General features: G+C 39.1%; 1 protein-coding gene across 3 annotated transcripts in view; it reads left to right on the forward strand.

The window, feature by feature from the left end:
* The window catches only part of ttc7b.S (tetratricopeptide repeat domain 7B S homeolog), a 72,431-nt gene that overhangs the window by 35,162 nt on the left and 13,589 nt on the right, over window positions 1-23,680 (forward strand). Inside the window, exons 15-19 of one of the 3 annotated variants that reach the window (XM_041575346.1) lie at window positions 5,651-5,811; window positions 9,530-9,646; window positions 10,530-10,627; window positions 15,087-15,140; window positions 21,014-21,154. In XM_041575346.1, coding sequence (XP_041431280.1) covers window positions 5,651-5,811; window positions 9,530-9,646; window positions 10,530-10,627; window positions 15,087-15,140; window positions 21,014-21,154 — 571 coding nt within the window. Of the gene's footprint in view, window positions 1-5,650; window positions 5,812-9,529; window positions 9,647-10,529; window positions 10,628-12,473; window positions 13,295-15,086; window positions 15,141-21,013; window positions 21,155-23,680 lie in introns of those variants that run through there. The other 2 variants (XM_041575345.1, XM_018232429.2) reach the window with 2 other exon arrangements.

A 23,680-nucleotide genomic window follows, 5' to 3' on the forward strand; every position in this document is an offset into this window, starting at 1 on the left:
CCGTATCCTTCTGCCCGGCCAAACCGAATCCTAATTTGCATATGCAAATTAGGGTGGGTGGGGAATCGCTTGACTTTTTGTCACAAAACATGGAAGTCAAAAATGTTTTCCCCTTCCCACCCCTAATTTGCATATACAAGTTAGGATTTGCTTCAGTATTTGGGGATTAGGTCGAATCCAAAATAGTGGATTCGGTGCATCCCTAGTAGAAACTAGGACCACAGAATGTGTGGATCGAAAATGTTCACATCTCCAAGAAATTACATAGTAAGTTAGGTTGAAAAAAGACACATGTCCATCAGAGGAAGGCAAAAAAAAAACCCCATCTGAAGCCTCTCCAATTTGCCTCAGAGGGGGAAAAAGATTCCTTCCTCGCTCCAAAATGGCAATCGGACTAGTCCCTGGATCAACTTGTACTATGAGCTATCTCCCATAATCCTGTATTCATTCACTTACCCAAAAAGCCATCCAACCCCAATTTACAGCTATCTAATGTATCAGCATGTGAAAGCATGTGACCTTGTGTTAGCTGGAAAGACCTACTGGTAACTAAAGCATTAGAGAGACTATTATATGATCCCCTTATATATTTATACATAGTTATCATATCACCCCCTTAAACGCCTCTTCTCCAGCGTGAACATCCCCAATTTGGTCAGTCTTTCTTCATAGCTAAGATTTTCCATACCTTTTACCAGCTTAGATGGGGCCTTAAAGGTGCTCTATAAAGTGGAAGAATGACCGCTTTCTGCTGTGAATCAATGCCCCTTTTAATACAGCTCAAGACCTTATTTGCCCTTGATGCTGCTGACTGACATTGCTTGCTACAGCCAAGTTTATCATCTACAACAGTGATCCCCAACCAGTAGCTCGTGAGCAACATGTTGCTCTTCAACACCTTGGATGTTGCTCCCAGTGGCCTCAAGCAGGTGCTTATTTTTGAATTCCTGGCTTGGAGGCAAGTGTTGGCTGCATAACAACCAGATGCACTGCCAAACAGAGCCTTAATGTAGGTTGACAGTCCACATAGGGGCTACTAAATGGCCAATCACAGCCCTTATTTGGCACCCCAGGAACATTTTTCATGCTAGTGTTGCTCCCCAACTCATTTTACTTCTGAATATTGCTCACGGGTTCTAAAGGTTGGGGATCACTGATCTACAAGGACTCCAAGGTCCTTAAGGGTATAAGTGGCTTGAATATTTTTACATCCCAGGTGCATGACTTTACATTTATTACCATTGAATCTCATTTGCTACTTAGCTGGCCAGTTTGTCAAGATCCTGTTGCAAGGTTGCCACATCCTGGATGGAATTTATTGGGCTGGATAGTTTTGTGTCATCGGCAAACACTGATACATTACTTACAATACCCTCCCCTAAGTCATTAATAAAAAAGTTAAATAAAAGTGGACCCTATACCGAGCCCTGGGGGACCCCACGAAGAACCTTACTCCAAGTAGAGAATGGACCATTAACAACTACCCTCTACCCGATCCTGTAGCCAGTTTCCTATCCCTGTGCAAACAACTTCATTAAGCCCAAAAAAACCTTAGTTTAGAAAGCAGTCGTTTGTGGGACACAGCATCAAATGCTTTGGCAAAATCCAAAAATATCACATCTACTGCCCCCGCACTGTCCAGCATCTTACTTACCTCATCATAAAAAGCAATCAGATTAGTCTGACATGACCTATCCTTCATAAAGCCATGTTGCTGCTGCTCATATTGTCATTAACTAGGACAAAATTTTGAATGTGATCCCTTAACAAGCCTTCAAATAATCTGCCCACCACAGATGTCAAATTTACTGGCCTATAATTACCAGGCTGAGATCGTGTATGCCATCAGACCCTGGAGCCTTGTTTACATTACTTTTTATTAAAGCTTTATGGATCATATCCTGAGTCAGCCGCTGACTAGATTGAGCTGAGCCATCAGTGCAGCTATGAAGTGAGCCTGGTAACTCAGACTACTCTATTGTATACACTGAAGAATTGTCTATTGCGATAATGTTACAGAGTCATGCTTCTGTCACTAGGCATGCATTGCAAGAAAACCCATGTGTCCTGTTATTAATAATTTTCTGCTCTCTATAGGAAGGATCACAATAGTTTCTCCTTAATTTTCTATTCTAATGTTTGTTCTTTTATTTGCTTTTGTATGTCTTGGCCAAAACCTACTTCTCACAATCTGTAAACTTGAAGCACTTTTATTCTTCCAGTTAGTTTCGTTTAGAGGCTTGTTATCCCTTCAAGCTGCAAGTAATAATGTTGCGGAGTCATGCTGCGAGTAAGGTTTCTCTGTTACTAGGCCTCCTACTGTCACTAGGCATGGATTGTATGAAAGCCCCATATTTCCTGTTATTAATAACTGCTCTCTGTGGGAAGAATCAACATACATGTCCCCTTCATTTTCTGTTCTTTTGTATTTCTTGTCCTTAACCCACTTCTCACTATCTGTAAACTTGGTGCAATTTTACTCCAGCAGTTTATTTCAGTTAGAGGCTTGTTATCCCTTCATGAAAACACTGTTCTGTACTAAAGAAATATGAGTGGCTACACATAATACCATTGAAGGCCTTGGGGTTCTTATTTGTTGAGGTTTAATAATACTGATAGAATGGTAGGTGTGCTTAGAATAAATAGACCAATTATGTTGCATGATCTACTGTGTGTTGTGCAAACTGTGACTGAGCTTCATTGGCAGAGCTATAGCAACAAATAATGCAGTCTTTACCTATCAATGACTTAAAGGACATGTTAACACTCCCCCTTAGTAAATTTGATATGTTACCAGACAGTTTATATGCTTTAAATATCTGCCACTCTGGGCACTCACGGGTTAAAATTCAGCTTGTGGAATTCCAATAGTCCATTCACTATCCTTCCAATACAGCAATCACCCCCCTTCATGATGGCCTTGGCCTTTGGCTCATTACTCATGAGCAGTTTGATCTTCTTAACTTGATGCATGCTCATTAGTTTCAAAGTCCTCTTCACTCTGATTGTAGCCGTGTTCTGATTCACTGTCTGCAAATTGCAGATCGCAGGTATCGCTGTCCCCTCCTGAAACTTGATCTTACTGAGAGGAGACAGCTATACTATGAGAACTCCTTCTGCAAGAAATTTAAATCAGATTTAAAGGACATGTAAACCCTTAACACAAAAATGTAATCACTGAACAGCCTCTTTGAAATCTTTAGATAACTGCCATTCTGGTTGTTCAAGGGTTAATAGTAAGGCTGCAACATCCCCTTAATCACTTAGGATTCATTCTGCTTCTCTAACCCACTCTGCCCCCTCCCTGCTGCTGAATAAAAAGCTAAATAACTCAAATAACCACAATTTTTAAAAATATGAAATGAAAACCAATTGCAAATTGTCTCAGAAAATCACTCTTTACAGCATACTAAAAGTTAATATAAAAGTGAACAACCCCTTTGTAAAATGAGAGCACCTATTTTATCAAATTATCATAGCATAGAGATTTGGTAACCTGGCTTGCTTGGCTGCTATTGCGCAGCGTGAGGGGGAATAGAAAAGAAATCTGAAAACCCTGCTCCCACTAGCCTTGTTATGAAGTTCCCCTAAATGAATGTGTGTAATCCGGATTTTAATCTATTATTCACAGCTTTTAATTTGCAGTATAAAGGATGTTTCTTTCACTGGCTTAACAATGTTATTTTAAAGGATTTTTTTATTTTCTAATAATCTGCAATCTGACATAAAAGCCTCAGCGGGTAAATCCTTAAGGGCCTCCACCTTCACATTTAATTTCACAGATTGAGATTGCCTGATCCAGGCCGTGGTGGTATTTATTGCAGCATCTGTCAGTCTAGTGAATTGTAGCAAGGCCGACACTTTCTAGGAGTGGTATGGCCTAAAAACATCTTTAATGACTTAGGAGTTCAACCCATTTCATAAAAAAACATTATGAAGACTATAACTAGTTAATTGTGAAATGGCATTTGTCTCCGCTCATTGGTATTTATGAGTTTGCCTGGTGTATTATATCGGTGAATAATGAAATTACCCAGTTACACTTGACTATGAAGTGTAGTGTGTTAAAGGAGAAGGAAAGGCTAAAATGAAGTAAGCTTCATCAGAAATGTCTATATAAATATACCAGTAAACCCTCAAAGTAATGCTGCTCTGAGTTCTCTGTCAAAAGAAACACAACATTTCTTTCCTTTTATTGTGTATACATGGCCTTCTTTATCAGACTTCCTGTTTTCAGCTTAAACCTCCAGGGCTATGGCTTGAGCATGCTCAGTTTACTCATTTCTCCCTGTTCCCCTCCTTTTTGTCCCCTCCCTCCTCCCCTCCCTGCTGTAATATGAGCTATGAGTTAGCAGGGAGAGACTTAGGCAGTGATGTCACACCAAGCTAATATGGCAGCTACTATCCTAAACTAACAGAGAGAGCTTCTAGAGCTGTTTACTCAGGTATGGTAAATCATTCTGCAGAATAAATATAGTTTTATAGCTTGCACAATTGTGGCTTATCTATTGGCAATAAACTGCTGTTGTAGCTTTCCTTCTCCTTTAAAGGAATTGTTCAGTGTAAAAATAAAACCTGCGTAAAAATATAGGCTGTGCAAAATAAAAAATATTTATAAGTTAGGCAAAAATGTAATGTATAAAGGCTGGAGTGACTGGATGTCTAACATAACAGAACACTACTTCCTGTTTTGCAGATCTCTTGGTTTACACTGATTGGTTACCAGGCACTAACCCATCAGAGACTTTAGGGGGGGCCCCATGGGTCATAACTGTTGCTTTTGAATCTGAGCTGAATGCTGAGGATCAATTGCAAACTCACTGAACAGTTATGTCCCATGTGGCCCCCCTTCAAGTCACTGACTAACTCAGAGTTAGAGAGCTGAAAATGAAATGAAAAATTTTTGGCTAACTAACTATTTTAGAAACATTTTTTATTTTGCACAACCTATCTATTTAGACAGTTTTTAGTTTCACACTGAACTGTCCCTTTAAGGAGGCTTGTTTTTAAAGGAATTGTTTAGTGTAAAAATAAAAACTGGGTAAATAGATAGGCTGTGCAAAATAAAAAATGTTTCTAATATAGTTAGTTAGCCAAAAATGCAAAGTATAAAGGCTGGAGTGATTTGATGTATAACAAGTCAGTCAGAACACTACATCCTGCTTTTCAGCTCTCTTGGTTTACACTGACTGGTTACCCTGGCTACAAGGCTGTAACCAATCAGAGACTTGAGGGGGGGCCACATGGGTCATATCTGTTGCTTTTGAATCTGAGCTGAATACTGAGGGTCAATTACAAACTCACTGAACAGAAATGTACCATGTGGCCCCCCTTCAAGTCGCTGACTAGCTCAGAGTTATAGAGCTGAAAAGCAGGAAGTTGGATTCTGGCTGTTTTATTAGACATCTGTTCACTCCAGCCTTTATATATTACATTTTTGGCTAACTAACTATATTAGAAACATTTTTTATTTTGCACAGCCTATCTATTTACCCAGTTTTTATTTTCACACTGAACTATACCTTTAAGGGGTGACGTGCCATTTCAGAGCTCACACATATAAAACATGAGATGAACCTTCATGTGCATTTTAATTGTAATGTACTTATGTTGCATAGCTTTGCATAACATGTTTTTGGTTTGCATGTAGATCCCAGAAGCTTTGGGCTATGTCCGTCAGGCTCTGCAGCTCCAGGGAGATGACTCCAACTCTTTGCACCTGCTAGCACTCTTGCTTTCAGCTCAAAAACACTATCATGATGCTCTGAACATTATTGACATGGCACTCAGCGAATATCCAGAGAACTTTATGTAAGTACAATGACAGCGTAGAAATTGTCCTGCTGGTAACACATCATCACCGCCCCTATATTATAAGTGACAGTAACCAAATATGCACATTATCTTGGTTTTCTATTCCTCTTTACTTTAAAGGTATCCTTAACCTAAAATAATGTAAATTTTATGGCATAACAAAAAAATAGTAATTCTAAACATATAACAATTTCCATTTGTTTTATAGTTTTTTTTGTAAATGTAATTGCAGTTGAAACTAAGGGGCAAATTTACTTATCTCCGAAGTTGTGCCAGCGTTGGCTTTGCCGCACATCGCCAGGCGTAGATTCGTCAGGGCTGCGCAAATTCACGAAGATCGGAAATTGCGCACAAGTTACCGATCGTTTGCGAAGTTCCACTAGTGATGTTATGATCAGTGGTTCGAAGTTATGCTAGCGATGCCTAATTTGCATACTGTGGAAAGTTAAATTTCAATGTATATGTTGCAGCAAATACATTACACTACACAAGCCTGGGAAACCTTCATAAAATAAGAGTTGTTATTTTGCCCTATACATGTGCCCACTGTATAGTTTAGGTACCATATGTTAGGAAATGTAGGGGGAAAGGAGGGTACCCCCCAAAAAAATTTACGCTCTTTTTCAGCCTATCACCCTTAAAAAAGTAAAAGACTCCAGCGTTTTTTGGGACTTAGAAAAAATGTTAACTTTTTTTGAAGCAAGTCCTATCTACTCTATTGCACTTCGCCTGGTCTGAGGTGGCAAAGTAAAGTCTGGCGCAAGAGGTGTAACGTTCACGAAAATCCGCAACTTAGTGAATTAGCGTAGTTTTTTCACTGAAAAAAAAACTCGAATGTCAGGAAAGCTGCAAACAACTCCAAATTGATCCCAGGACCTCTCCCACTGTTTAAAACAGCAATTCGGCAAGTTTTAGGTGGCGAATAGTCTAATTTGAGTTCTTAAAGTGCCAGAGTATGATAAATCTCGAAAATCAAAGTAGAAATTTTTAAAAGAACTCAAATTGAATTTTAACAACTCCCTAGTCAAATTTGACCGTTTTGGCCAAATTCTAAATTTGAATTTTCAATTCGACCCTTGTAAATCTGCCCATACAAGATTCATTCATTCACTGGTATGGGTGCTATAATGCACCATAGATTAGGGTGTCATATTATTTTTCTCTTCAGATTCTGCCAGCTCTGATATTTATTGATGTATTGGATCATTCATCTGACACCAAACTCCTGCAAGAAGACAGAATAAAGAGAAACAGATGCTGAGAGAGGGATAGTGAAGATAAACTTGATTATGACAGAAATGATGCAGAATTTTTAATTGTTTGTGTTTAGAAAGTTTCTTACTTCGGTATGAAGAAGCTTATATTAAAGGTTCATTTTCGCAATAGTTCCCCTTTAAGCAGAGTATTCAGATGTAAACCCTTAAAGCACTTAACCTAAACCCCTCACCTCTCCTTGCGCATACCCTTTAAATGTGAAAAGATTACATGCCAACATCCACTTCACTCCCTTAAATTATCAGATGTAGATGTGGAAACTCTAAGTACCGTTTTCTGTTCAGCAACTGATGCGCTTACATTAGTTACTGACCAGCTGCTGCTGGGGCTTTGTATTTCTCAATAAAATATTCATTGCTTGCTTCATGTATGAGGTTTTCATTGTTAATCATAAAGCATTGCCTTACAGTGTCAATATGCTTATGTAACCTGAGAAAAAGACACTTTAAAGAAAGATAGCTGGTATTTCCATGCAGCTGTCTAGCAACAATAGTATCTGACATGCAGGAGGCAAGTAGAATTGAGAGAACACATTAAAGGAGAAGGAAAGGCACTCCAGCCTTTATACCAGGGATCCCCAACCTTTTGAACCCGTGAGCAACATTCAGCAGAAAAAGGAGTTGGGGAGCAACATAAGCATGACAAATTTTCTTGGGGTGCCAAATAAGTGCTGTGATTGGCCATTTGGTAGCCCCTATGTGGATTGTCAACCTACATTGTGGCTCTGTTTGGCAGTACAACTGGTTTTTAGACAACCAAAACTTGCCTCCAAGCCTGGAATTCAAATATAAGCACCTGCTTTGAGGCCACTGGGAGCAACATCCAAGGGGTTGGGGAGCAACATGTTGCTCACGAGCTACTGGTTGGGGATCACTGCTTTATACACTAACTATATTAGAATCATTTTTTATTTTGCACAGCCTATCTATTTACCCAGTTTTTATTTTTACACTGTACTGTTCCTTTAAAATGGACTGGCATATCTTTGTGGGATTAAAGGAAAGTAAACCTCAGAGATTTTTCCTTTGCCGAGTTCCTCCACTGGATCACAAAATCAAGATATAATTATAAATCAGCACCACAACGCCCGTTTTTTTTTTCTTCTTTTCTGGGCCCACAAGAAATCCCGGGTCACACACGATTTCATAACATGCATCAAGGGCCACATAATTAGAGGAAACATATGCAGGGCCCCACGGTTTGGGGACTTAAACACCACTGCAGCTTGGAATTTTGCAAGGTCATGGTGTGTGTGTGTGTGTGGCTGCTCACCCTCTTACAGCGATTTTGTTACTTTTCCAATTAAAGGAGAAGGAAAGCTACCAAAGCAGTTTATTGCCAATAGATTAGCCACAATAGTGCAAGCTATAACACTATATTTATTCTGCAGAATGTTTTACCAAACTTGAGTAAACAGCTCTTTCTGTTGTTTAGGATAGCAGCTGCCATAAGAGCTTGGTGTGACATAACTTCCTGCCTGAGTTTCTCCCTGCTCACTCATAGCTCTGGGCTCAGATTACAGCAGGGGGTAGAGAAGCAAACTGAGCATGCTCAAGCTCTAGCCTGGAGGTTCATGCTGAAAACAGGAAGTCTGATACAGAAGCCCATGTGTACACAATAGAAGGACAGAAATGTTGTGTTTCTTTTGACAGAGGACTCAGTGCAGCATTACTTTGAGGGTTTACTGGTGTATTTATATAGACCTTTCTGATAAAGCTTACTTAATTTTAGCCTTTCCTTCTCCTTTAATGTGCTGATATTGCATCTAGACATAGTTTGAATCTTGACAATGAGTGTTTCAACTGAGGACATTTTTCCGTACATTGTGGTTCCTTTCTTTGGGTTATTGCGGCCTGCCACTTTTGGTACTAAACATTTAGATGCTTTCACTCCAAACTCACTTCACTTGGACAGGGCAGAAATTTGACAAAAGTGACCCGCTAGAAAGGTGTCATCCTATGATAGTGCTAAGTTGAAAATCAGAGTTTTTCATAAAATATTCTACTGCCAATCTTTGTTGCTGGATAATTGATAACTGAGTGCTTAATTATACACGTCATCACTGGGTGGAGGTTAAAAAGTTATTCTACTAATAAGAAGTGAGTGGATAATTTTGGCCATATAGTGACTATAATAAGAATAACAATTTTACAATAAAATATTTTAGAAGAGTTGAGTTGCCTGCCTTTAACCCATTGTGTGCTGGACCATTTTTATCTTTCTTAGCATAACTGCCCAACACACACACAGGGTGAAAGGCATAGAGTCTACTTTACTGGCGTGCTAGTACTTTGTATCATATATTTTATATTGCCTGGCATGCAAAGGATTCGCTTCCATTTTGTTTTTGGCTCAAGGCATGTTGCAAATATATTTATTTAGATTAGCTTTAATATCTTTCTAAAAATATGTTAATTTTAGATTTTGTTACCAATTCCAGATTGTTATTTTCCAAAGTAAAACTGGAGTCTTTATGTCGGGGTCCCGATGAAGCCCTCCTGACTTGCAAACATATGCTTCAAATATGGAAGTCCTGTTACAACCTCACCAACCCAAGGTATGGCCTGTGTCAACCTGAGCCTTTTATTGCTGTTAGAACTACCTCTCTGTTATAGTCAGGTTGCAAAATTTAATTTAACAGATTATGATAATTGCATGTTAACATGTTTATTTAGACGGTGAAATTTTCTGCCACCATGTGCAAAGGGAGCCAGAAAAACATGGAATATAAATATATTGTGGAGAAAATGCTGTTGTGATATGATATGCTCTGTCATATTACATGATGAGAGTGCCAAAAATGGGAAAAAAAACTTAACAGAATCTTGCAAATGTTGCTGGAATTCATGTGAATCATGTGTTCAATGCATTACTGCTATTCAATAAACCAAATTTGTTCTAAAAACATAAATAACAAGTTTAATTTGTGAATATCCTGAGTTTAGCTCCACTAGTGTGCAGCTTTTAACGATTCAAATGTTAAGTATAGTAATACTTTTCTCTGCCCAGTACTGGATCCTTGAGCGAAAAGTATAAATAAATAATAGAATTCTGGCTTATATTACAGGATTTTGAAGGCAGAGGTGAGAGCCTGGTAATTTTTTTCAGGAACTTTGTCTCTTTTAGTAAAGAGAGCATAATTGCATTCCACGTAGTAGTGTTTTTCCTTTTGCACTAGTATAGAGAGACATGCTTGATAATGCTGATTAATATATAATCTACTTTTGATGTATTTAACAGTCAGACGTTTGGTTGAATCTTCAGCAAAACTCTTGAAAAATATAAAAAAGTTTTTTAAGAATTTTAAAGCAGGTATTCTTAGATTCTTATCTATGTTGGTAACATGCACTTACATATACCCAATATATTATGTTTATTGTCATTGAGTTACTTGATGTCGGTAAAAGGATTATGAAGTCTGTTGTTCTGATGTTTTACAGTGATTCTGGCCGAGGGAGCAGTCTGTTAGACAGAGCCATTGCTGACAGAAGACAGCTGAATACAATGACCTTACCTGATTTCAGTGATCCAGAAACAGGTGAGCTTTTATTTTCTCGTTGCTACATTTTTGCAGAATTCAGAACATTATATATAATAAAGGTACACTTGTTTTCTAGCCATAAGGGCTGAACCACACCGTGCGCATTCTTCAGATCCGACGCGATGAGAGGAAGCGCAGGCAGCACGTCGGATGCGCCGAATATAATGTAAGTAATACAAATGTCGCATGTACAAACTGTGTGCATACGACACGAATGTCGGGTGCAAGCGCTGCACGTTGCGTCTTCATCCGATTGACGTGTCGGATGCACGCAGTTTGTAGATGCGTCATTTGTATTACTTACATTATATTCGGCTCATCCAACGTGCCGCCTGCGCTTCCTCTCATTGCGTCAGATCTGAAGAACGGGCACCGTGTAGTTCAGCCCTAAATCCTAGGAACAGTTGTAAGCAGTAAGCCATGTTTTTACAATTATAAATACAAATTGAACCTGCTCTGCAAGGTATATGCTATATGGTATTTTGAGATTTCAGACATCTGTCATTATCTTAATCTGTCGTAATCCACATAAAATCCAGTAACAAAATAGAATTATCTTTTACATTAGGTGCAACAAAAATAACACAGGATCAGTATTCTACCTGTCAAAGCTAGGTAGTACAGCATTCTTACAAAATGTTCAACTTCTTAAAATACAGATGGGAAAAAGCTTTTATGTGCTATGCACACAATTCAGGAAAAAGAAGGTCCAAGAAGCAATAAGAATCTCGAATTCTTACTTGGAACCTCTGGACCAGTATACCTGACTGAAGCCTGCAAAAATGGCCAACCATTTTGTTATGTGTGTGCTTCAGATAAATTAGCTTATTCACTACTTTGGCCAGTTCTTATTTCTTAGTACCATTTTTATGTGAATACATGTGGTGTATATTAGTTTTATCCTTGTATATTGGAATATTTATTTTTCTAGGTTGACAGTTTTGTGGTTAGCATAAGTCCACCGGTTAAAGTAGTTGCTGCATGGTTTTCAGTGGACCATCCAATTTAGTTATTTTTACAAGCATGAGATGTTTTATATGGAAACATATTATTTAAAAGTAGAAGGTCATCTTATATAGAGTAAATTTTAAGCAAATAATTCTAATTGTTTTTAAATGATTTACTTATTATCTGTAATAATAAAACAATACCTTGTAGTTAATGGTAACTTGGTAACATAAACTCATATTGGATTTTTTTTGGGAAGACTTATATGTGATTCAAATTTTTGAATTCCCCCTTTATCTAGGCCCCAATTATTCTGGACACTAGTGTGACTATATCCCCACAGGGCCATGTGTTAATTTACATAGAACCTGACATGCTGGTAGGGCCGGAATGCTAAGGAGCCATAGTCCAGTTTTTTTTGTACAAAATTACAAACTGAGCAGGGCCTTGTCTCTCTTAGGGTAATGGCAGATTTCAAACAGTTTGTCAGTAAATTTTAGCTTTAAGTGTGTGGACAAAATGCTTCCCTATTTAAAAAAAAAAAATGAATAGGAATAGACATCCAAGCTCCAGATCATGTAGGACATGCTGAGGCAACCAAGCTACCCAAAAAGCACTGCCTGCCATTACCCTTACACCAAAAGAGCTTTGGCTATAAAGGTTTCATTCTAAAATGCTACTACTTCTTGTTCTGGAGTGGGTTTTATTACCTGATCTGAAAAGGTAAGTAACATTTTACACCATGAAAATATGCCATCCTATAATTACTAGATTGTATTTCTGGCAGAGATAATTGCTAATATCAAGATACTATTAAAATCCAGTGTTCCGTATTCATGCTTACCACCACGACCCTCTGGCTTTCATTATATGTATTCTTTTGCTTTTCTTTTAGAATCAGATTCCTCTTCCCTTTCAAGACCTGAATCTCCTCTCCATTTATTTGTCTCCTCTCATCTTCCTCACTGTCCTCCCAAACCTGAACATATAATAAAGGCTCCAGCCAGCTGCGAGACCCCTTCTGGGCAACCTGAGCCTCCACTCTGTAACCTGATTTTGTCAGCTGAATGTTTTTTTTTTCTATATGATATTTCTGATAATCTTCAGACTGTAGCAATCATCACACAAAGGTTCACACTGGTTATAGTAAGAGTATCTTTGAGATACATAAAAGCAAGTATTTGAACAGTAAATGTCTGCTTAGTAGAACATCCCAATGCAGGTAGAGATTTCAACCTGTAGTTCTCTAGCATTCCCTGTCTGAGGGTTCTTGCTAGGGATATGTGAGCTCCAGTATGATATTGACTAATTCTGTCCTACCTCTTACAAGGTAGTTGTGCGTAGGCTCAGGTCAGTAACTGTTACATTCATAGCATGATGGTACAGTTCTACAACCTCTCTATATAGATTTACAGCAGGGAAAGTATCAAACACGTCGACAGTTTTCTCAGTAAATATATTTCTAATGGGGCTACTGACACGGAATGCACTGATATGGGGCAGGATTGCAATACTGAGAATTCGGCAGGTTTCTTGGCTTTCCATGCCTTTTCGCACCTCCTTTTCTTCATGTATTCAATACTTATTCCCTGTGTCGTTCCACTGTACTACACATAACTTAATTTATGGACTTATTTGATTTGAGTTCTTTGTATCTGTGGGTTACATTTACATCTGTTGTAAATTTCATGTCAATAGGCCCTTTAGAAACATATTTACTGAGAAAAAAGTTGCCGTGTTCAGTACTTATTTTCCCTGCTGAATATATAAAGAGCAAAACAGACATTTCACCAATATGCCCACCTTGAGGCAATACAGGCAAATTATCCTTAATTCTACCCGAAGAAAATAGGTTTTCCAGTGACAATTATGTTTCCTGACAATATTACGTTCCTGTGCTGATATTTGCACCATATACTAAAAGGGGTCAGTGGGGGGGGGGCGGGTTTGTTAAATATCAGGCCTTGTGATACCTGCTTTTGCACATGTATAAATACAGTCTCCCAGTTTGCAATTGCCTTAAAGTCTTGAGATTTGTTTTTGTGAAATTCCGGGAAGAGATCAGGCAAGCAGGATTGCCATGCATTGCAGTCAGACGTGCAAAGCAAGACTGCTGGTTGGGCCAATAAGTTGCAGGTTAATGCACACTAGAGTTAAGATGGCCATAGATGCAATGATGCGATAGTACGAATCGTGGATTCGTACGATTTTAGGACCATATGTGGAGAGTCCCGACATTTTTGTCCGGCGGAGATCGGTCGTTTGGTCAATCGGACAGGTTCGAAATTTTCTGTCGGCTCCGGGTAATATCTCTGCTTGTATTGCCGATCGTACGATTTTCAGTGGGAGACTGTCACTAGCTTTGTCTATCGTACGATTGCTGTCAGGGGCAGAACATCGGCTGATCTGTTCTTTAGATCTGAATGGTTAATGACAGGTCGGGAGATGGGAAAGTCCGATCGTACAATGATTCGTACGATCGGATCTTTGCGTCTATGGCCAGCTTAAGTTTTGATAGGTTAGATCATTATCTGGAGAAACACCAGTCCCTAAATTTAAGGGCAGAGACACACGCTCAGATTAGGGGAGATTAGTCGCCCAGCGACAAATCTCTTCTTTGGGGCGACTAATCTCCCTGAACTGCCTCCCGCCGTCTAGAATGTAAATCGCCGACGGGATGGCAATTAGTGTGCTTCATTTTCCAAAGTCCCCTGAAGTTGCCTCACGAGGAAACTTCGGAAAATGAGGCGCTCCAAGTGCCATCCCGCTGGCGATTTACATTCTAGCCGGAAGCAGTTCAGGGAGATTAGTCGCCCCAAAGAAGAGGCGTTTTTATCGCCAGGCGACTGATCTTCCCAAATCTTCGCGTGTGCCCTTACCCTAAAGCAGGGATCCCCAACCTTTAGAACCCGTGAGCCACATACAGAAGTAAAAGGAGTTGGGGAGCAACACATGCATGAAAAATGTTCCTGGGGTGCCAAATAAGGGCTGTGATTGGCCATTTAGTAACCCCTGTGTATATAAGCACCTGCTTTGAGGCCACTGGGAGCAACATCCAAGGGGTTGGAGAGCAACATGTTGCTTGCGAGCTACTGGTTGGGGATCACTGCCCTAAAGCTTAGCACAGGTGCATTTCTTAATTGTTTCTCTGTCCTGTTTTTGTTAGTCTCATGTCACTACTCTTGCATTACTAGTCATGTATGTACACAGGGACTTAATTAAATACAGCCCATTCCCCAGGTTCTCCATACTGAAATGACTAGCAATACTGTAACAGTGCAGTATTTGTAGCATGACGTAAAGCAGGGATGACATCAAAATCCAGTCTCATCTGCAGGCTCTCAATTAACACTTATCTAATTATGCAACAGAGTTATAGTTGTCTTGTTGTCTGCAGATTGTCAGAAATCGTTTTCTTTTTTTGTGTTTTCATGTGCAGTCTTTTGCTTTGGCATTTTTATTTTGTATTACAGATCAGTTTTAATTTGTGATTTACATTTGTTTGAAGGCTGTTCTTCAGAGGCTCCTCACACTCATGGCTTTTACTCTCTGTTTTCTGTGTGTAAGTAGCCTGAGACTCCCAGGCACATCATTTGCTTACAAAGTAGATCCTGCTATGCAGTATTAGTCACGCGACCTACTATTTGTAATTTTTAAAAATATGTTACTGCTAATAGGTCATATAATAATACCATGTACGCTAAGGCTCACAGCCACTTGCTGCTCTAGGCTCTAATGTCTTACCTTAACTTTTCCTCTTAATTATTAAAGAGAGAGTATTCATTTCTGGAGGGCTGCAACCTACAGCTATTTTAGGAACCCTGTTTATTTAATAATGATTTTGCAAAATTAAGGTAACTCACCTTGGCCAGGTGGCATTCACACTGTAGATTAGCTGCATAAATTCCAGACCACCAGGGTGTAAAGCTAAAATGATTCCACTGTTTAAAATGCATCACTAAAACAAACTAATATTGTTTATTGTGAAAATAAAATAATTAGATGCTGATTTTGTAATTATCAGAGGGCACCCATTATATTTTCTGACTCAGGATTAGATTTCTGGATTAGATTATGGCCAGCCTTCTTCTGTGAACATGTAAGAACTACAAAAGAATCAGTAAAGTAATATTTGTTGTAAAACATTGTCAGCCAATAAAACAACCAAAAGGGGAGAATAACCTATAATATATAACATATTTGTTACTGACAAATGCTGGTAAAATCCTAGTTTAGGAAAGTGGACAGGTTTTCAGGCTTTTCATTGGTGAATAAAAGACAACAGCTTTTCAGACCAGTCATGGCTGCTCTTACAGTTGCTCATATGAGTAAGCTGAAATAGAAAAATAAGACGTGTGCAAAGTAAAGTACAGTAGAACCCCCATTTTACATCCCCTGATTTAAAATTTACATTTTCCTGGATTTTACACAATTTTTTCTGGTCCCCATAAAAACATAAAATGGGGGTTCTACTGTATGTCCATTTTTTACTGCACATCAGTTAAAAATAGTGATTTTAAGAAATCATATTTAAAAGGTTTGTACTTCCTTTAAGGGTTAGTTCACACAAGGAGATTCGGGAGATTTTGTCGCCTGGCGACTAATCGCCTCATCTTCTGGGTGACAATCTCCCTGAACTGCCTCCACGTGTCTTCCCATCGGCTGTAATGAAGAATTGCCTGCGCTAAAGCACATACGGCACTGCGTTTTCAGAAGTTGCCTCACAAGGAAAATTCGGACAACTTCGGAAAACAAACCGCCGCTTGTGCTTTAGCGCAGGTGACTTTTCATTATAGTGGATGGGAAGACACGCTGAGGCAGTTCGGGGAGATAGACGCCCAGAAGACGAGGCGATTAGTCGGCAGGCGACAAAATCTTCCCGAATCTCCTCATGTGAACTACCGTATATACTCGAGTATAAGCCGAGTTTTTCAGCCCCCAAAATATGCTGAAAAACTCTACCTCGGCTTATACTCGGGTCAAGCGCAAAAACGGCGCAAAGAATATAGTCGCCGGCATCTAAGAATAGTCTCAAAGTATATACGGTACTCTTGCCAAGAATATTCGCCGGCGTTCAAGAATGGTCGCCGGCATCCAAAAACGAGACGCCGGCACCTCCAATGGGAGCAGAAACCCTCAATTTTTTGATTGAAACTTACCAGAATCTGCTGCATTTCTCACCGTCGGCTTATACTCGAGTCAATAAGCTTTCCCAGTTTTTGGAGGTAAAATTTGGTACCTCGGCTTATACTCGAGTATATACGGTAACTCTAAAGCAGTAGATTTTTGCCATTTAAACCCCCATGGAGGATCAACTATTGCCCAGGGCCTCCCATAGCCTAGAATAAGGTTATAGGTATGGGTAACCAATGGTGTACCAGTCAGTCAGTCATAGTTCTAAAACCTAATTTTAAAGACTAATTTATAGTTAAATATCGAATTTCTTATGCTTCAAAATGACAGTCAGGACAGTCTTAGGTTCTATTCTTTCTCAGACGGGGTTACTGTGTTTTAAAATGTTCCTGCTTGTACAAAAACATAGGTGAACTAGAAGTCTTTCTGCTATTCACTAGCTGGAGTGAAATAACTACTTTACAGAGATCTAGAGAATAAGATTTTAGTCATCATACATAAACACTTCTGACCTCAATACAGGTGTATGGTCTTGTGCTTATTTATGAAATTGGAATGGACAGAAATGATTGTTAACAGTCCACTGAATAAAGGAAAATCTGCATAATTCTTATGCTGAAAAGGCTTTCCTGGCACAGGTCCCTGCCTGCAGCACAATTTGTCCCCAGCCTCAGTACATTTAGAATTCTATTAGCAGTCATTTAGAAAAGCTTTAAAATGTCCTATTTTTTAACCTCAAGGCACCATAAGGGTTAAACTAGAGACCAAATCCATGAAATTATTTAAGGCAGTTTCGGCTTAAGTTACGACTTAATATACATTTTAACTATACAATAAGGGAAGTTAAGTAGAAATATAAAGGAAAATAACTGGTGCTATATGTTGCTACATGTGCAAAGTTCTCAACAAACCTTAACCACCAGTTGCGTAGTCTTCCTCGCTGTAGTGACATTAGACCATTTATATCTATTAATTGGTTGCTGTTAGTTAGTGTCTAGGGTAAACGTTTTTCGATATAGGTCCTCTATGTGATAAAATATTCATTACTTCAAAATATAGTTTAAACTACTCCAGATAAAATGTTGGAAATGGCTTCTTTCTTAAAGGGGAACTCAGGCTTCCAAACCAAAATTTGATAAAGACGCACAGTTTTTCGGTTCCTTCAAAAAGTATGAATAAATGCCATTGTCTATGCTGAAATTCAACAGTTCTTCTCTTTGTGCATCATTTGAAATCCTGGCAGGGAAGGAGAGACTAAACACTGATGTTGATACAACTTCTCCACAGCTTACAGACAGCATGCAGGAACTACATAACCCACAATGCATTGCACTGTGATGTTCCATTCCTTATTGAAATCACGTGTGCAGAGAATTGTGGGGTTTGGAGGATGCAGGCTGAGGAGAGATGGCTGTTGATACAAAGTAACAGTAGTCAGCCAGCTCAGCAAAGTAGTCCGACAGATCAGCAGGAGAACAGGGGGCTAGGCTTAGGGAACTGTTCCAAACCACTAAAAATCACGAAACGTCTGCATGTTTTTTAATTCATGTATAATGCAAAGTTGCTTGAAATTATGTTTACTTTTCAAAAAGCTTAAGTTATGTTTGTGTGATGTTCCCCTTTAACCTGCCTATTTATCCAGCCCCAATATGGCTTTTATAGAAAATCTGGGTTATTTCTGCCATGGTGGTGCTTTTCCGGGTTTGGCAAATAGCTGCCCCTTAAAAGCTTCATTTTTTTTATTTATTAATTTTGTTGAGACACTTCAGTTGTGCTTCTGCATTATCGATTCAGTACAAAAAGTAGTTTCTGATTTAGCCTAATTAAAATAGCAGAACATGTGTCTGGCACAAATCTGTATGCATTATGTCCTGGAGAACCGGTGTGTATTGTGACTTTAAGCAAGCAAAGCATACTTTCAGCTTTATGCCACAAGTTCTAGCAACTCCAACAGACAACCCAGGTTTGTATTAGAATGATGTGTTTAAATTTTAACAGATATAAATATATTCTACGTCGTCATGAAAACATTAGTAATATGCATTCAATTGCAAAAAATATGTGAGTGTCTCTTGCATACAAATCTGCAATTGAAAATGTTTATTGGTGGGAACTTTTATGTTTCCTTTCACAAAGGCCTTTTCACTATTTAGGGATGGCATTGTAGACAATATTTTTACCCCAAACACTAGAGGACAGCTTGTTCATTTCCACCCCCACTCACATTTACTTGATAATCACTGTATTTGTCATGGAGCAATTTCATTTTCTGTAATGATCCCCAGCTTTTCATCTTCATTCTGTGCAGGGATAAGGCTCTTGGTGAGTTCTTGGCTTTGAATTTCATCTCCCTAGCAACAATTAGAGTCATCACAGCACACTCAGAGAGAAACCACTGGTGACAGCGGGATAACCATCATGTTCTCACAATAGCTAAACCCTTAACCCTCTTCCAGCCCAAAGACTTTGCAACGTCATTAGGAAAACAGAACACACACTTGAGTTTTTCCAGGATATAATTAAATGATTGGGTTGCAATTGTACTTGTGGCTTTAGAAATAAAATTATCTTAAAATGACACACAGACATATATATATAGGTTGTCTTTACTACAATAATGAATATCAATATTTTCCTTTTCCATTAATAAAATCATTAACAAAACTAAATAGTTTTTATATAAAAAAAAAAAAATGTGCTGCTGCTTTTCAGTGCATTAGTAAAAAGTAAAGCTTGGCATACGTTTGATGGGGATCATAATAAATATCTCTGTTTCTTGGGTTTACAGGCAAAAAGGAATTTAGTGTGCAAGGGTGAAAGCTATATTGATCTCCCCTCTCTTCCTCTCACTATTACGCTGAAGAGCCAAGGGAAGCAGGAATGAGGTGTGAAATATAGGTGCCTCTGGTTACATTTTACTGCATTGTTATTTTAACAAATAACAGACAGTAAAGGTTTTTAATTTAACTTTTTTAATTTAAATAACAGAATGCACCAGTGGTTATCGATCACATTGCTGGGCTTTTTCTTTATTTGCATCTCACAATTGTTTTTAATTAGGGATGCACCGAATCCACTATTTTGGATTCGGCTGAACCCCCAAATCCTTTGCGAAAGATTCGGCCAAATACCGAATCCTAATCCTAATTTGCATATGCATTTGCATATGCAAATTAGGGGTGGGAAGAAGAAAACTTTTTTACTTCCTTGTTTTGTGACAAAAAGTCACACGTTGTCTCTCCCCACCCCTAATTTGCATATGCAAATTTGGATTCCGTTGAATCCTGGATTCAGTGCATCTCTATGTTTAATAGAGTGACTCTTTGAGGCTATATATATATGTGTGTGTGTGTTATTAATCAGGCTTATGTTAAGCAACGGTTTAACATAATATAGTAATTTAATAACATTTAGGAGGCACAGGTTTTGGCTGCATCAAAAGCAGTTATCGGTTTACAGTAAGAAGTTATTTAGTGTCTTTAGACCTTTTGATTGTCCATGTGTTGTGTAGTAGGTTGAATCCCAAATGTTGCCATTTTAGTGTACGGAATGTAGTGGTTGGTAAGTTTGCACCACAAATACAAGATGATAGGAATGGAATAGAGGAGTTTAAAACTAGGGATGTACAAGAGAAGCAACAATTTTAGTATGAAGGAACAAAGCAATAGATCTGATTAAGAAAAATGCGTACACGTAAAAAATTGTTGCACCTATTGACTTAAATGCGTTTTGCAAATTTTTCAGCTAATCTAAAGTAGATTGATTCGCTTATCACTACTCATTGGTTGCTTTAGGTCCGGGGATAACAGTCTGAATTTGAAGTTTAAACAATGCAGGGACCAGTTAATCTCTGTAGTGATACCTTTTAAAGCTTACACATGGTAAGCAGACACAGCAGGCCGACTTTGATGTGGGGGGCCACACAAGGGGGGCACCAGTTGGACAGCCCTGATATAGATAATTGCAATGATGCAATGCAACACCTATCTCCGTAAATCAGCCCAATTTCTTTGTAAGTGGAGAACAAGGTTTGCTTGGAGCTTGCTAACAGCACAGAGCTTATCCAGGCATGTTCCAAGCCGCATATTTGGACATGCACTTAAATGTTTCAGCACAGCTTCCCTTGCGTTGTTTGTTGCTTCATGTACATGCCTGAATTTGTTTTTCACCAATATTGTCAACTAACCACTTCTATATCTTGCACCAAGCAGCACTTCTTATGGTTTAAATTCATTTTTACTTTCCTCTATTAATTCTTGGGACCTGCTAAGTCCTTGTTTTTTTCCTATTTTCCCTTTCCAGGTTCAGTCCATGCAACATCAATAGCTGCTTCACGTGTGGAGCAGGCACTGTCTGAATTTGCCTCATCACTGCAAAGCAGTGCTCCAAAGCAAGGCCCACTTCACCCATGGATGACACTGGCACAGATCTGGCTTCATGCAGGTAAGGAGATACTCAGAGGTACAAAGTAGAACTGTTGATGTTCTTCTTGCCCTCCAAAACACTAATGTAAAAAAGTTTAAATGTAAAAAAGTTTTTTATTCCAGAGTTACAGTTTCAGCCTTTATTCCTGAGTCTGTAATTCAGGAATGGATGAATATTTGGTTTCTGCACCCAGGCAAATTAACTACTTTTAGAGACTGCCGTTATCACTTGGTAATATATATATATATATATATATATATATATATATATATATATATATATATATAGATATAGATATATATATATATTTATATATATATAGTGGAAAATGAAAGCACTCACGGCAAAAGTTCAGTTAACGCTCCTTTTTACTACGTAACAGCAAAAATTCATAGAGCATCAACACCAAGATATCTTGTGAAAAATCCAAAGTGTATTCAGATATTTATGGACAGCCAAAGTGACTTTTCCTTCCCTACTGGGACCAAGCAACCAAGCTCACAACACACACACAGACCTAACCAATCAATAAGAAGTGACATCAAAGCCTGTCTTTGAACTGTTTTTAGTGAATGGGTTTGTCTTGGATTATATGTTAATTTTAAGCATGATTATTCCACATTGTTATTTTACTATTGAAGTATGTTACTTTACTTGTCTATAATATTGAATGTTTGCCTTATCTGGACAATGTTCCTCATGTTGACATACCTAAAGATGGCCATACACGGTCCGATAAAAGCTGCCGACAGACCCAAGTCGGCAGCTTATTTGCCCCTGTGTGAGGCCCTCCGATGGGCTTCCCCGTTTGATGTCTGGCTGAAAGTCTGTTCATTGATGCGGTCCCGCTATCTGACCGCCCATACTGCTGCATTATGATCCAATAGTTGGGCCCTAGGGCCCAAGATCGGATCAGCCTGATATCGCCCACCTCAATGTGGGCATATCGGGGAGAGATCCACTCGTTTGGCAAAATCGCCAAACAAGTGGATCTCTATCTGTTTGTTAGGGTAGTGGCCCACATCACTCACTCAGTCAATCCACTCTCATCCTTTCAGGCCTGTATCCACCATGATAAGCACTGTATCAGCCTGTGCACAGACACACACAGCAGATTTTGCCATGAAAATTAATAGTCTGCACATGGACCAATGCAGTGCCTGTCAATGCAGATACAAGTTATACCAGATGAGAGTGGATCTGGTGTGGCATTATTCAATGGTTTATGTCCGTATTTATTGGTTTTCATTTATGTAAATGCTAAGCCTTTCTCTGCCAGCTAAAATAAGCCTTAGATGAGAAAGGTAAGAACATACATAATTACAATATTTAGACCAATACAGCAGCTTATCTGCCAGTGTATGTGGCCCTCCTACAGGCCTCCCCTACCAATATCTGACCAAATTAGATTTTCCCGTCCCATTGAGAATAACATCGGCTATTTGAGGACCTTGTCACATCGGTTAGAATCCCATCATTGTAATCCAATCGTTTGACCATAAGGATTAGCCCGATATCGCCTGCTTTTGGTGGGCCTATTGGGGGGGAAAAATTAATCGCGCCGAGTGCCATCCCGCTGGCGATTTGCATTTTAGCCGGCGGGAAGGCAGTGGAGGCAGTTCGGAGAGATTAGTTACCCCGAAGTAGGGTTGCCACCTTTTATATTTTTTTTTTACCGGCTGCTAGGGGGCAGGGCCTCAAAAGGGGTGGGGCGTCAAAAGGGGCAGGCGTGACGTCAAAAGGGGCGGGCCACGCGACAGAGACCCGCAGACGCTAGAAGAGGCAAAGAAAAAGGTAAGTTGCAGGGGATTGGGGGCAGGCCGAGGGCTCCTTTTGATCGTATTACAAATTTACTGGCAGCTACATTGCCGGTAAATTTGTAATACCGGCCCCGGCCTTGGCAGGTATTTTACCGGCTAGGCTGGTAAAATACCGGCGGGTGGCAACCCTACCCCGAAGAAGAGGAGATTTGTCGCCGGGCGACTAATCTCTGTGAATCTGCCAGTGTGCCCGACCCTTAGAGTTTATAGCCACCTTTAGTTGTGAAATCAAGCAGCAAATGCCTGCTTACAGGAGTTAGCAAGCATGCATTATTAAAGGCCTGATGTAACCTCAAGGTCTGATGACTGAGAAAGCTTAAAGTGCTGCCAGGAGCATTAGAACTGATCTGTGATGCTGTCTGTACTTAATTATCTACAAATAAGGGATCAACATCTGACAAGTGATCACAGGGTGCAGGTTAGATCCTTAAACACTGAACAATGTCTCTCCAATGTCTCTGTGATAACACCATTGCTATACTGTAGTACATACAAGGTGGTAAATCCTTTTTCCGTTCATGATTTGTCACACAATGCCCTCATATGTATCTGAAAAGAAATCAGAAAATGCCTCACAGTGATCTAATGGAGAATATTGGCTGCTTAAATTATTTTAGGATATTTTAATAGGCTACATTATACTGTCTTTCCTTAAAACCAAAATCACTAGCAACACACATTAACTGTATTGTCATTATAAATATGCACCACCTGGATGTATTTT

Source organism: Xenopus laevis, chromosome 8S (assembly GCF_017654675.1).
Source record: "Xenopus laevis strain J_2021 chromosome 8S, Xenopus_laevis_v10.1, whole genome shotgun sequence".
NCBI classification, from domain to species: Eukaryota; Metazoa; Chordata; class Amphibia; order Anura; family Pipidae; genus Xenopus; species Xenopus laevis.